The 13,962-nt window shown below is 41.2% G+C and overlaps 1 protein-coding gene across 16 annotated transcripts in view; it reads right to left on the reverse strand.

Moving 5' to 3' along the window:
• Positions 1–13,962, reverse strand: part of ptprsa (protein tyrosine phosphatase receptor type Sa) — a 278,620-nt gene that overhangs the window by 60,480 nt on the left and 204,178 nt on the right. For 7 of the 16 annotated variants that reach the window (XM_037769722.1, XM_037769711.1, XM_037769717.1 and 4 more), the window contains 4 exons: positions 10,569–10,889; positions 8,193–8,386; positions 6,464–6,490; positions 5,201–5,318 (listed from right to left, as the gene is read on the reverse strand). The exons of 4 other annotated variants lie outside the window; for them this stretch is intronic. In XM_037769722.1, coding sequence (XP_037625650.1) covers positions 5,201–5,318; positions 6,464–6,490; positions 8,193–8,386; positions 10,569–10,889 — 660 coding nt within the window. The remainder of the gene's footprint in view (positions 1–5,200; positions 5,319–6,463; positions 6,491–8,192; positions 8,387–10,568; positions 10,890–13,962) is intronic. 5 more of the 16 variants (XM_037769716.1, XM_037769714.1, XM_037769724.1 and 2 more) reach the window with 1 other exon arrangement.

The raw sequence follows: 13,962 nt of genomic DNA on the forward strand, positions 1-13,962 counted from the left end.
AGGATCTACAAACACATCAGCCATCCTCTTGAGGCATCCTTCTCTGACTTGGCATACCCCAAATCTTACATTTTTATAACGTTTCTTTAGGATTTAGGCCCGGAGGAGAGCTAGTGGCGCTGGGTAACCCACTTTATAGTTTATACTGTAGGCTACCTATAGAGGGTTATGTCTTTGTAACATGCTGTTTCATTTTCTTTTCAATTTATTGATTGGTTCATTGTACTTAGTTTTTAAAAAACTTTCTTAGAGGACAATATATATATATATATTTTCCACTTGAACTTGAACAAGAAAAGAAGATAAAAAAAGGCTGGTTATTGATTGATGCTCCTTTCAGCCAAACTTCACAATGTGCAGATGGGATGGCAGAATAACATTTTGAGACTCAAGCATTGTAATCTTTTGTCAATAAAGACTCCTTTTGGTCCCCTCTAAAACTTTGTCTCACAGTGGCCGTGGTGAAGTTTGTTCCTCAAAGCAGGAGTATGGAAAGTATGAATCATGAAAAGGCGCTTTTCAAACCTGGCTTTTCATTCAGCAAACAAAGACTGCTCCAGCCACAGAATGAATGTTGTTTGTCTGTGACTCACAGATAGGTGCATAGCTCTACTTGTTTTTATATCCTACATACAAAATCGTGAGATAGATTCTTTTGGATACTTTCTGACACACCACACTACCAGAGACGGTTGTTGGAATGTCTGGAAGATGAAAAGACTTCGCCATTAATGTGAATCGACTTTTAAGTGGCACTAAAACATGCTCTATTTGTCATGATGCTCTGTATTGATGTCACTTTTTAGGCCTTTATGTTTCCTAAAAAGAACAAGACTCTGATGTCATAGTTTCTGGAGGCAATTGTTCACTTTCAGTGCATGCTTGTCTTTAAAAATATAAAATAAAAGCATAAATTGCATAATTTATGTGTGTGTTTTAAAAGTGCATACATGCAAAAAAGATTTATTTATTATTTAGTTTATGAGTGAGTTTAAACAAGGGTAAACCAATTGAAAGAGTTGTTTTACAGAGGACATTTAAACGTCAGTTTGTATGGCGAAGATCACAGATGTTGAAGCATCATATACTATATCTGGGTTAATAATTTGACATATGTTGAGATACATTTTCAGTGTGTATTCAATTAGGTACCTTGTCATTAGAATTAAAAGTACTTGTCTTTTGAATGTAGCACATGTTTTATATTAACATTTTAGGAATTCAGGTCGCGGAGTATAAGAGTGAATTAAAATGAGCATGTCCTAAGAAGGGCTTGATGACTGGTCTTTGTAATCATAATGTAAAATTGAATGATTTTGTCACATTTGTTCCTGCTGTTTTTCAGCTCAGAGATGCTCTGAAGCTGTCCACTAAGGTTGAGGTTGCTCTGGAGGGAAACAAAAAACCTGAGACATAAAAAGATGTGGGCATATTTCTGAAAAGTAAGCACTTTTTTAAGCCCCAAAGAAGAACACAAAAACATCCCTTTTGTTCCCTGCCTGATACAGACCTCAGGAAATACCATGGTACTTCAAAAATCCCCAAACCAGTGGGTCCCCTGCTATTCACTAGACCAGAGGTTATCAACTATTTTTAACTTATGGCCAACTTCTGATTGTTAAAATTTAAATGAGAAAAAGCAACCATATACCGCGGCTAACTTTCAAGTGGCTTTTGACTGAGTTGTTAATGTTGTGATGACTTTCTGTTGTGCCTGTAGCCATTCCTTTTCCTTAGGAAATATTCATTTGGCTTCCCAACACATCCCGGGTGCGTTGTGTTTAAGAGTCTCGGGAGCTTCAATGGTTTGAGCGCCTTAGTTGACAGGATTTCACCACATTCAACACACTCTGCTTTCAACTCAGCATCACTGCCTGCCATTATAAATCTAAATTTAATGTATTCAGGGTCATATTTACTCACCACACACTTTGGAGCTTTTAGCGGCGCAGGGTTGTATCCCACATCGCTTTTTCAAATGTCACTGCATCCGAGGGAATGTTAGCTAGCTAAAGGCCTTTACACAACGGGAGCGTGATGAATTAACAACACGAAAATACTCGCCTACAAATATTATAAATCTAGGACTTTTATTGTGAAAGGTAAGAACGGAAGGATTGGAGTGGTTTGCGCTGCCTTTGTCAAGGTTGAAAGAAGTAATAACGTTTGCCGTCCTGGTTCGGACAGAGACTCCCGTTTTTTTTCATAAATCTAGGCGCAACTCAACCCTTTCAGCACAACGTGATTGGTTGATGCCTTTATACGCAGTGCAAAAGCTCATAAAATCAACCTTGTTCTGAAAAAAAAGCCCCTTCGCTTTTTCACCTTGTAATATTCGCGTTCTGTGTGAAAGTACAAAAACAACAGTTTGAAAAAAATTTATTGACGCGCAAATTAATTGCACAACCCCCCCCCAAAAAACTGAGGTTTTCTTGCCTAAGTAGTTTTGTTGCCTAATCCTAACCAAGTCGAACTTTTCCTAAACCTAACTAAGTAGTTTTCTTACTTAAACCTAAGGAAGTTGTTTCCTGTGAAGACAGAAGTTTATTTTGAAAAGACTGGATGCATGAAACGAGCAGAAATTGACACGTGTTGCTTGACATTCGTGGGAAAACAAACGAAAAAGGAGGAATAACTTTTTCGTAAGATATATGAACCGTTGTCTGAGGTTACGTTGAAAAAAAAGGTCTGTCTGATGATGTGTCGTGATTGGCGTGGTAACTGGTCATTGGAATTATGCATTTAAATTAATTTGATGTTTTTAATGTGTGTGAGTTCTTGAGCACATAAAAAATATCTAGCTTCGTAAATTACCAAAAACTAAATTTTTATTTAATCTAACCATTTGACAGTACCTCTGCAACCCAATAGATGGCGCTCTGAAGCCCACCAGGGGGCCACTGGTTGAGAGCACTAGGTCATCCTATCATCCCTCAGAACAAGAAAGACAACCACTTCACCTCCGAAAAAGGCTTTCCCCCCACCTCTTACCCCTTCCCCTTTTCCATTTATCTTGGGCCCCTGGCATAAACCATTTCTTTACACTTCAATAATGAAAAGGGGATGCTTTCCCTCTGAGGGACAGACAGAATGCGCTAGACTGGCACATCAGTCAGCCGGCCCTGACAGGAGGATGGAGAGTGACAGCACTCACTCAAGCCCCTTTGGCAGCGTCACACACCCTCACACCTGTAACACACACACACAGGTCAGGATCTGGGGAATTTGTGTGTGTTGGGTTGCGATAATGCGTTGTGTGTGTGTGTATCTATTGGTGTGTTTTGTTTCATAATTGTGCCACAGCATGGGTCTGCATATACTGTATGTGTGTGACCGGTAGTGGAGACTACACATGCTCATGAGTATGTGTGAGTGACTTCTAGGTAAGTATGTAGGCATGTGTATGTGTGTATACATAAGTATGTGTGCAGTTGTGTACATATTGGCTCTCTGAAGCCTCCCAAAGCCGACGGGCACAGATGCTCACACAAAAGCACGCTCCTATCTTGGCTTGACGCCTTAAAATTCTCTCAAGGAAAGCTTTCACACTCTCAGGCAGCCAGCCGCACAGGTTTAGATCATGTTCATGGTAACTAAGCTGCTAGAGCTTCCAAACAGGCTCAAGCGGTCCGGTTAAAGTGGTGTGCCTACCGGTGGTAACAAGGGAGAAAACTGAAGAAGACAAGGCTTTGTAGTGTGCAGGCATTTAGCCTCCAGTATTTTATCCTTAAAGCTCAAACCAACGATCCAACAGGGGTTTTCAAGCTGTCATAATCTGTCTGAAAAATCTACCACGTACCTCGTACAACCTCCTTGATCTCTAAAAATCGGTCTTCTGAACATGATTCAAATGATAAATGCTGCCCTAGTACTGTAGAAGCAAACATCAACTCCACAGACTGAACTGTTGAATCCAGATATACCTCAGAATGCTTCATTTGGAAAAAACATATCAGTATAAATAACTGTTAACTCAAGATATGTATTTCTAGGGCTACCTTTGACCAAAGAAATTCTTAGTCGACTAATCGGTCTGTTGACTAATCGGTCTGTTGACTAATCTGTCTGTCGACTAATCGATTAGTTGATTTAATCGACAGATCTGTAAAACTGAGTTTCTCCACAAAGAATCACACAAAAAGCACCACTTTAAATCTTGTGTTTACCAGAGATCAGCTCAAAAGTTTCTTGGAAATAATTCATTCAGCATGAATAAAACATAAAAAAATACTAATTGACTTAAGAAATCATAATCAACTAAGACCAAAATGATCAATTACTCAACTAGTCGGCTAAGAGGGAGCGATCCTATGTATTTCTGAAGCTACAGTCTTAACATGAGACACGTCTTTGATAAGGATGTCTAATGCAGTTGATTACATATCAGAAACTCTTGCATTTATTCACGTCTGTCTTTTCCAAATCCTCCGATCAGGTTTGGATCAGTTAAACGCACAACAATGTGGCTGTAAATGAGGATCCTCTAAATGTTTTTAATCAAATACAGAGATGGTAGCCGAGCAGTAACAGCTGGATGGGAATGATGAGGAACTCCTGAGCAAGGTATCCTTCAGCCTATGGGAGAGAGGGGCAAATAATCGAGACAGCATAGTGTTGCGATATTTTACGTGGCAATATTGTATCAAAACACGGATGTCAAGTATCGATCTTTCATTACATAAACTATTAACTTCTTAACAATCCGGCCAATATTCTGTCTTTCAGAGGTTGTAGCATGCTCAATCTTAAAGCTAGAGTGAAGATACTAGTATCTTATGAAACTAAGCAACCTAAGGATTCTATTGGTACCAACCAATCATGTTAGCTTGTCGCTAAATAACGATCCAAATTTCCGCAAAATTTTGGCGGGGAAAAACTGGCATGGCCATTTTCAAAGGGGCCCTTGACCTCTGACCTTAAGATATATGAATAAAAACTCTGAGATGAACAGAGCAAAACTGTATCTTGTTAGATAAAACAGATGTTGGCAAACTGCATAATTTGCAGCTGAAAAAAGGTATTAAATTGCAATATGTTTTATTGCATATCGCAAAATGTTTAAAATCGCAATAAGATCGTATCGTGACTTAAGTATTGTGATAATATCGTATCGTGGGACCTCTGGTGATACGCCACCTTTATTGCTGCATGAACAAAGGTTCTGTAAATAAAGCAATAAATAAATAATCGTCGTACTGACCTGCCCCTTTGGTCACCACCAGTTTGGGTTTGCTCCGGGCTCCATCCCCCTTGGTGGTGTAGGCTGCCACGGTGATGGAGTAAGTGGTGTCTGGCTTGAGTCCTCCAATGACCATTTCCTATGGGAGACAGCGAAGAGACAGGGACAGGAAAATGTCAAAGTGTGTCTTGAATTTTTGATGATTTGACCCCCCTTCATGCAGCTCAAACTGCCTTCTGCAGGATGTTAATCGTTGTGAAGTGTCTCCTGGTCCTCTTTATTAATTCTCACAAGGCATGCATTAAATGTAATGTTTTCCCCCCTGTGTAACAGGAGACCGTTCCATTAAGTAAATCCTTACAGTTGGTGAGGTGGAGGAGGGACATTAGGTATGTAAATGGGAAGTAGCCCCCTCATTCCTTCAGCCATATTCCAATCGACAACTTAACTTTGTGATAAATGCATGCTGAATACATCCTGCTCCATTCGCTGGCAGTTTTTACCTCGGCCATTAAGTTTCCTTGAGTCCTCTTCAAAGAGAGGCTTCCGATCAATTCTAATGAATCTTTCAGGAGAGCGGGTTTGAACGAATGCAGAATGAGGTTTTTAACAGGCCGGTTGGCAGAAGGATGGGAGAGGTCAATAAAGGTAAATGAGCTATAAGTACTGTCTTGTACTTGAGATGGTATTCACGTAATGCAGATGGCCTGGGGTTTCAAATCTGGGTTCAAAACAAGGGTACAATTAGACGGATCATCGGAGATGTGATGAGGATTCTGCAGTAGGTTTCAAGCGTCATACATGGACGTTATGTAAAACTACTGTCTCAATATTTCTAATAAAAGCGATACAAAGGGCAGCACAGTAATTCTAAAGCACCACACGGAAAATTAAATAATATAAACACGCACACGAAAAAGTAAAAAAAAACACACACCACCAGAGCACAAGACAACACGTACTGTATCAACACACGGCATGACACAAGTAGCATTAGCATTCCAGGCACAGTGGGCAGTGGATATTGCATCAGCCGTCATTTTGTGGAAAGCTAGCCGGCAATAGAAGTTTGTCCTTTTTTCCTTAGCGGCGGCGTGCAGAGATAGGGTGGAGGTTGGCAGGCCAGACAGCCGAGGTGAAACTTCTGAGCCACTTTGTTATCCAAACTTATTAAATAAAGATTGGAGGGGTTGTGTCGACTGCGAATCCAACCAGGTTGATGCAATACCCACTGTTTATACCCCGTCAGCTACACAAAGCACTCAGGCGAAACTTCGTACTCACATATTCAGCTGTATCGTCCGTTTCCCACTAACCCCCCCGCCAAAGAGGAGAGCGCAGGAGAGAAAGTGATATTTTTTTTAAAGAAAGAGAGAGAAAAGAAAGGGAAGACATAGGATTGTGAGAGATGGGGGGCATTAGAGGTTTGGGAGAAGGGGGTCGGTATCAGAAATAGGTCACTGGTTTTTGTGAGGTCAGGAGAGAGAGAAGCTGTTTGAAGGTTATGAGGAGCAGCAGAAACAAGGAGAGTTGTATAGGTCTGCCTGTGGGGCATGTTTAACCATGCTACTGTGCAGCTAACAATAGTGTTACTTTAAAGAGGACCTATTATGCTTATTTTCAGGTGCATACTTGTATTTTGGGTTTCTACTAGAACATGTTTACATGGTTTAATGTTCAAAAAATGCTTTACTTATCTAATACCGGCTGTGCTGCAACACCTCTTCTTACCCTTTGTCTGAAACGCTCTGTTTTAAGCCCAGTCTGCGCTGATTGGTCAGCCGGCCCACTCTGTTGTGATTTGTCAACCGAACAAGAGCAGTGTTTCTGTGGGGGAGAGTAACTCCCTTTGGTGTGGACTTTGGGCTTTGTAACTTTGCAGACCTTTTACATGCACAATAAAACTATATAACACACTAAAGGAAAGGGAAAAAAACACAAAAGCATAATAGGTCCTCTTTAAATCATTGATAGCTACAGCCAGTAGTGATGTGTGGCTTTTAAGGGTTTAATGATGTCATTTTTAAAATATACTATCAAAAATATGCAATTAAAAAGATATCTTTGCCAGGCATTCTTTGTTGAGTGCTGGGTGCGTGCATCGCTTATAATTTAAGTTATTTAAGCTCATTCTACTCTTGGATTCGTGGTCAGCTAAATGCCAAAAATGTCAACGTGATGCTGGTGGCATTTTGCCTAAATGGACCCTTCATTCATGCGGAAAAAATAGATTTTGATCCATTCATTCCAAGAATATGTGGAATTGCATGCAACTATTCTTTTTCTGTGTTGTTTACCCTATTGCTTCAAGGCTATCATTTCCATTTGGATGATTGCTACTGTGCACAAAAGTCTCATTTTGGCAGGAATCCTCCAACAAGTTTTGTAAAAAGAAAAAAAAGGCCATCACACAGGGCTCCATTACAATTCTAGCTGTCAGTGGAGGCTGACTTTGGTGAAATGTTTTCATGCCAATTTTACATTTCTTCCCCTCCAGGCACGGAATGCTATAATCAGCATTTTCTTAGAGTCTTTGCATTTGATACAAGCACACAATCAGACATTTCATGGCAGATGTTGCCATAAAGCAGGGGTCTAGACATCCCTAATAAAAGCCATGGAGGCAGAGGAGGGAGGACAAGATGAGTGAAGCTTTGATTACAGTTCTTGTTGTGGGCTGAGGGGAAGGAATATTACAGCAATATGAAATGAAATCCAAGAGGGAAGAGCACCCATATCGCTTCCCATACTCGTAGCAATATTTGCAAAGCAACAGTGAAGATAAAGTACACAATTTGCAGTCTGTGTGAGGGAACAAAGTTGGACAACGTTTCTTTGAAATGTCCACTGAAGTTTTTAATCATTGTATCAGTGTAACTGTGTTGTTTATATCACGATTGATAAATAGATTCAAAGGCAGACCTGGGCATATTTGACCGGTACTGATGCGTGGTATAGGCATGCTTTGAGATGGAATTTAAAATAGTGTGACATAACTGAGAGATGGTCATACCTGGGCGTCGGCCAGCATGACGTCCTTGATGAGGGGCAGGCCCCGTGACTCGCCATTTTCCACACGTACATAGTGAACCTGGTAGCCACGGATCTGACCGTGCTGCTTGCCTGGCGTCAGGGAGCGCCATATCACCTTTAGTGCCGTGGAGTTGAGGACCTCTACCTCCACTCGCCTTGGAGGAGCCCCAGGAACTGTGGGTAACAAAACAAAAAACTCAAATCAGAATCATTTTTAATTTGTGCTGGGTGTGTGTAGAGTGTTGCAGGAATGAGCCCTAAAACCCGCAAATGAGTTATGAGTTTAGCACTTCCGGTTCCCTCGTCTCGAAGTCGATGGGTTCTCACTCGTGAATTTTTGCTTTTACGTGTCTTAAAAGAGGCGGTTGATAACAAGTGGCTAAATGAAGTGTAGTTTGTTTACAGCCTAACGTTAGCCTTTTACTTCTGGAGATTGCATTAATGCTTCAAAATTCATAAAAGTGGTGTTCATTCGTGGAGATTATTTTACGGAACAAAATGTGTAAGTATCATAACCGTTTGTTTATCACAGAGCTTATTTTCTTCAATAATCCGAAACCCAATGGAAAAATCCCGTTGGCTTTTTGCCGTGGGAACCCAGGGCGATGCTAACTTTCTGGTTTGGCCTACAAAAATAAATCCTCCCTGCTGCGCTTTATTGCTGGCAAATTGCGGTTTTGATCAACCATTTTCAGATATTAGTGGGAATGTGGAAAAGTAGATGTTCCTCATTCAACACGTTCAATAAACCCACAGTACTGTCTCAGTGGAATTGCTCCACATCCTTCACACTATTTTTAAGAGCAATGCAGAATGAGAGAGGCACATAAAACTGTGTCATGACAGTAATAAGCTCCTGACACATACATGCACACACATACAGTATTCATGATACCAACAACTAACAAGAATGACAATCAAATCAACAAACACACTCAGTCTTCCTGCAGAATCATATCCAACACGCACACACCACCACCACCACCACTTTCCTGTCTCCTCCACCTTTTCAATATGTGTCTGTCCGCCATCAGCGGGAAGCTCTCAGTCATAATGACAGCCCTTTATGGAAGGCCTTGCTTCCAGGCCTTTCGACATGCCACGGACCGGCCCTTCCCGAGATGGATGTGCCATTAATAGAACTCTTCCACTCAAACTGCTTCCATTTTCTCGTCCACAAACACCTCAAGTGCTCTTCTTCACCCCTAAATCACATCCCCGTTTCCTCCCCCACCTCTCCCCCTGGACCATGCACCAATCTTGTTTATTATCAAAATCTTTTCAACCTTTTAGCCCTGACTCTTATTTCTTTAGCCGGCACTTCTCTGTCACGCGTTATTATCGTAATGACACCAGAAAATGTGTTATAGCTGTTGTCAGCGCACCGTGGCTTTCAACCCTGCGATTCCTGATACTGGTGTCTTTTAAAACAGGTATGATGACAATTTAAGCTCGTCTCCACTGTTACGGCGCTCGTTGTACATCAGTGTCAGAAAAAAATGCTTAAATGTGGTAATGGATGTGAAATGGATCGTGGAGAATCGAAGCCAATGTCAGCCATCCGTCAATGATTCAGATGTGCTGCGACATGCCGACATCTTTACTTGTCAGTTTATGTATTTTATTGTTCAACTGCTTTGTCATTTATTTTCCGCTATCCAACATAGCTGTATATTTTTTTGAGGGTGTTTTTACAAGCATCTTGGCCTTTCTGTCTTTTCCAATCTAGTTGTTGTGCCTAAGTGGTGCACAGTGGTTGCACATGTAGAGGAAAGTCTATCAAATGACCAGCAGTGCGGGGATTTGAATTGCCACCTTAGTGGACACACACCTGCTGGTTTAACCTCCAACCCACTGTTGCCACCGTAAATGCACGGACCAATATGGCCTCGCAGTGCGCAGCACTCATAAATGCTTATGGCTCTCAGCTGAGCAATGAGATACTGTTAAAAGCCTACAGATAGAGGCAGGATATGGGATGTGGCAGCTATTATGAATTACATTTGGTTAGTTATGTTTTAATAGCAACACACTTGATTTCCCAAGTGTGTTATCTCCTCTAAGTGTTTTCCTTTCATATGGTTGATGCAGCTGCATGTGGTCCTGTTACTTGTGGACAAAGATGTTGGTATGCTTACGAAAACCATTCTGCCAAGACAACATTTAGTGTATTTGGAAATGTATTCTGACGCATAGAATTTATAACACTTTCTAATGGATGCTTGTAAGATGGAAATGTACTGCACACGCATGTACAATTTCTTCACAAACATAAACATCCACAGCCAACAGCACACTCTCCATATAACTAATACTAATACCTTCCTTTCTACATTAAGTTTAAAGATTCATGTACCGTCTTCGTCTGTGCGGCAGATCAGGGGCTCGCTCTCAGGGCCTGGCCCAATCACAGTGAAGGCGGCCACAGTGATGTGGTACTGGGTCCACTTCTCCAACCGCTGCAGCAGCACCTGCTCTTCAGAGGCAGGGACTGTGGGCTCCTCAGCGGGATCCCCGTCGTCACCGCCGCCCTCTGGCGGGCCCGCCACCTGGTAATGCACCCTATACCCCGCCAGGACACCGTTCTGACTCTTCAAAGGCGGGGAGTGCCAACTTACCAGCAGGCTGGTGGAGCTGGTGCTGCTGCACTTAATGTCTTGAGGGGGGGCTGAGGGCTCTGGTGAGGCGGAAAGGACAGGAAGGAAGGGGGGGTCGAGGACGAGGAGGACGGGGGAAGGAGGGGAAGGCAGGGGTGAAAAACAAAAAAATAAAAAGATGGGAGAGATAAAGAAAATGATAAAAGGATAAAATAAAAAGCAATAAGAGTAACAAACAAAAAATTGCAAAAAAAAAGACGTAGGCAAAATATGTTTCAAATAAAAATACAATCATCAAGCAAATGTCAACATAAGAGGCATAAAAAGGACAATGGCACGAGCTTGTGTAATAATGAATCAAGATGGCTCCCCTTGTGGGATAACAAGCACGGGTTCTGGTCGTTTTTTTGCCATTAAGAAGAATCAAACGCTTCATGGTGTTGAATTTTGCACTACCTTGCTCATGCTCTTGCACTGTCTTGCTCATGTCATCCTTGTTAAAGCCTGTGCTCAATATTCTGATCGTTTCACGGTGCAGTGCCAGATGGACAGGAACGAACATATCCATTGTGTATTCTATTTTTGCACACAGAGCTTAGATTTAAGTCCTTAAAAACTAAAAACTAAAAACTAACAACCAGGTAAGTTAGGAGCACTAAAAAAAAAAACTAATTTTCCCCCTCAGGGTCTCTGCAATAATTGCAACCACTAAGCCACTCGGCTATCCACATGAGGATTAATAACATACCGTCATGTCCATAAAGTAAGCATAAAAATAAGATGCATATATTCTAATTATGTTTAATACACATTGTTTGTCCAATTGATAAAGATTTCTGGCAAACATTGTCATATCCACCTCCCCTTGAACGAGCATGATTTAACAAGGCATTTGTAATTTTGCACCAGAACTTTCAGTCAAATTAAGCTCAAACAAGTTATTTCTTCTTACGTATAAGCTACAGTAGCAGGGAGGTAGTGTAGTCTGTCCTTTTTAATTTGCAACAGTATAAAAGCTTTCCAACACGGTGGCTGTTATTTGTGTCTGAAGTGTTCTTCCAAAACATATTAAAACCTACACATCTGTGAACTTTCTAAATCAAATTCAGTGCCTCTCGCTTCTAATCTGTGCCAAGCTCTTACACACAGCTTGTGCTCGTCCAGAGAGTGTGCTGTGCGAGGGAGCGATAAAACGTTTCACTTCTCATCCAGAGTTTGGTATTATACGGATAAAAGGACATGTATGAAAATATTTCTATCCGAGTCGGGTTTCCTCTATCCTCCTGGTTTTGTATGAGAATATATCCCGTCCATCTTGGTGTGACAAACCTAGTTCATTATTACATTTTTGGTTTGTTATGTAAGGTAAAAAAAAAAAAACAGCACAATAATCGAAAAACTAAAATGAAATACCATCAGAAAAAAAGGGCGTTCAACACACAGCAACTTAGGAAACAAACTCAAATGAAACCCATGGAAACAAGCAGCATGTTCTCATTCCAAAAACAAAGGCTGAAGAAATAAATGATGAGCTGAAGGAGGGTACTGGGAAATGAATTTCTTTGTAACCCAGGTGACTCGAAAGAAAGAACCACAACAACAGTTAAGGTTCAAAAATGACAACTCAGGAGAAAACATGAAAAAAACAAGATACTCAGCATAAACAGAAAAACATTTAACTTGTAAAAAAACAACAACAAACAAACAAAAAAGAAATCACAAGCATTGTTTGCATCATACGTACCTGACTCCCACAAATACTAAATCTTTTAGACTTTCTTACCACCAGCACCTGACTACAGAGCGTGCTTACTCTATAGCCAGTGAGCTGCAACACTTTCCCTCTCAGAAAGCAACCGCAAGTGTTGAAATATATCCCCGTTTTCCAATCTGTAAATCACTTCTTTAGTTTTGACTCATTGAGAGTGAGTTTTGGACCCATTTTGGGGTCATTGAGAGGGAGAGAGTTGGCTCCGTGCTGTCGCCGGGGCTGTTTATACTCATGTATCTTTGGGCCGGAGGGTCCACAAGACTGTGAGAGGGGAAGCCACAGGGGAAAAACCCACTCCCAAGATATTCTATTCTTCTACACTTGGCCGTGACAACCATCTGTGTTAAAAATTTGCTCAAATAAATCCCATTTCATAGCCGTGTGCCTATGTATCTTCGTAAAGCCATTTTGAGAAGACACAATAATAGAGGCAGCAAGACGGAAAGCTTGTATTTCTGTATTCATAAAAGTTTAACGACAGTGTTCTGACTGCAGTGTCACTTTGGGTAGAACAGCTTTAAAAAAATAAAATAAAATAAAAAAGGGCCTCCTCCCAGTGAAGTGAAGACTGAATGTTCCAGCACACAACAAATAGGGCAGGACCTCAGCCACAGTTCCCAAACCCTTCTCTGTGTCCAATGTGCTTATTTACTTACGGTCTTACTGGATTTTGAGCCTTTCAGCTTCTTTCCTCCCGCTCATATTGTATTTGCAAAACTGTCCACGTCAAGAATGATTGCTCAGTTCTCAATCTTTGTGGCGCGGAAAAAAGGGCTGCAAATCTGACAGGGGCCGGGCTATCGCAGTGCACAGGCACCCTCGTGCCTGATAACGGTTTTAAGACTGGCTGAGGCGCAGCTTTAATAAAGTGCATATCCCATGAAGGCCAGTGGTGGGATTATGGATAGAAGAACTATACGACCACAAAAGAAGAAACTCAGCTAATGCTTCACTTGAGGTTCTTTTGAAGCTTCCTTGAAAGAGTTTCATAAATGCTATTTGACAAATAATTAGTCATGTCTGCATTCATATCCTTCTCTTTGACTTTTTAGCCTGTTGTGATATGACTAAGAGCTCCGGGTGTAAAGTGTGTAATGTCAAGTACTGGGTGGCATACCTAATCGTCATGACTACCTTCAGATTAAAAGTGCTTTCAGTGTTAAATTACACACACTCTTTAGCTACACAGGCCATTACTCAATGTCTGTTGTCACCTCTTAAAATGACACACATAGCCTGTGCTTTTTGCTATCAGAGTATACGCACATGTCTGCATTTGATTTTCATTACAAGCCTGGAATGACAGGATGTTCATAGATCATTATGGAATTAATCCCCACGATGCCAAATGGCCACGCTGTGGCTCTCACAGATATTCCAAT

Source organism: Sebastes umbrosus, chromosome 5, assembly GCF_015220745.1.
Source record: "Sebastes umbrosus isolate fSebUmb1 chromosome 5, fSebUmb1.pri, whole genome shotgun sequence".
Classification (NCBI taxonomy): Eukaryota; Metazoa; Chordata; class Actinopteri; order Perciformes; family Sebastidae; genus Sebastes; species Sebastes umbrosus.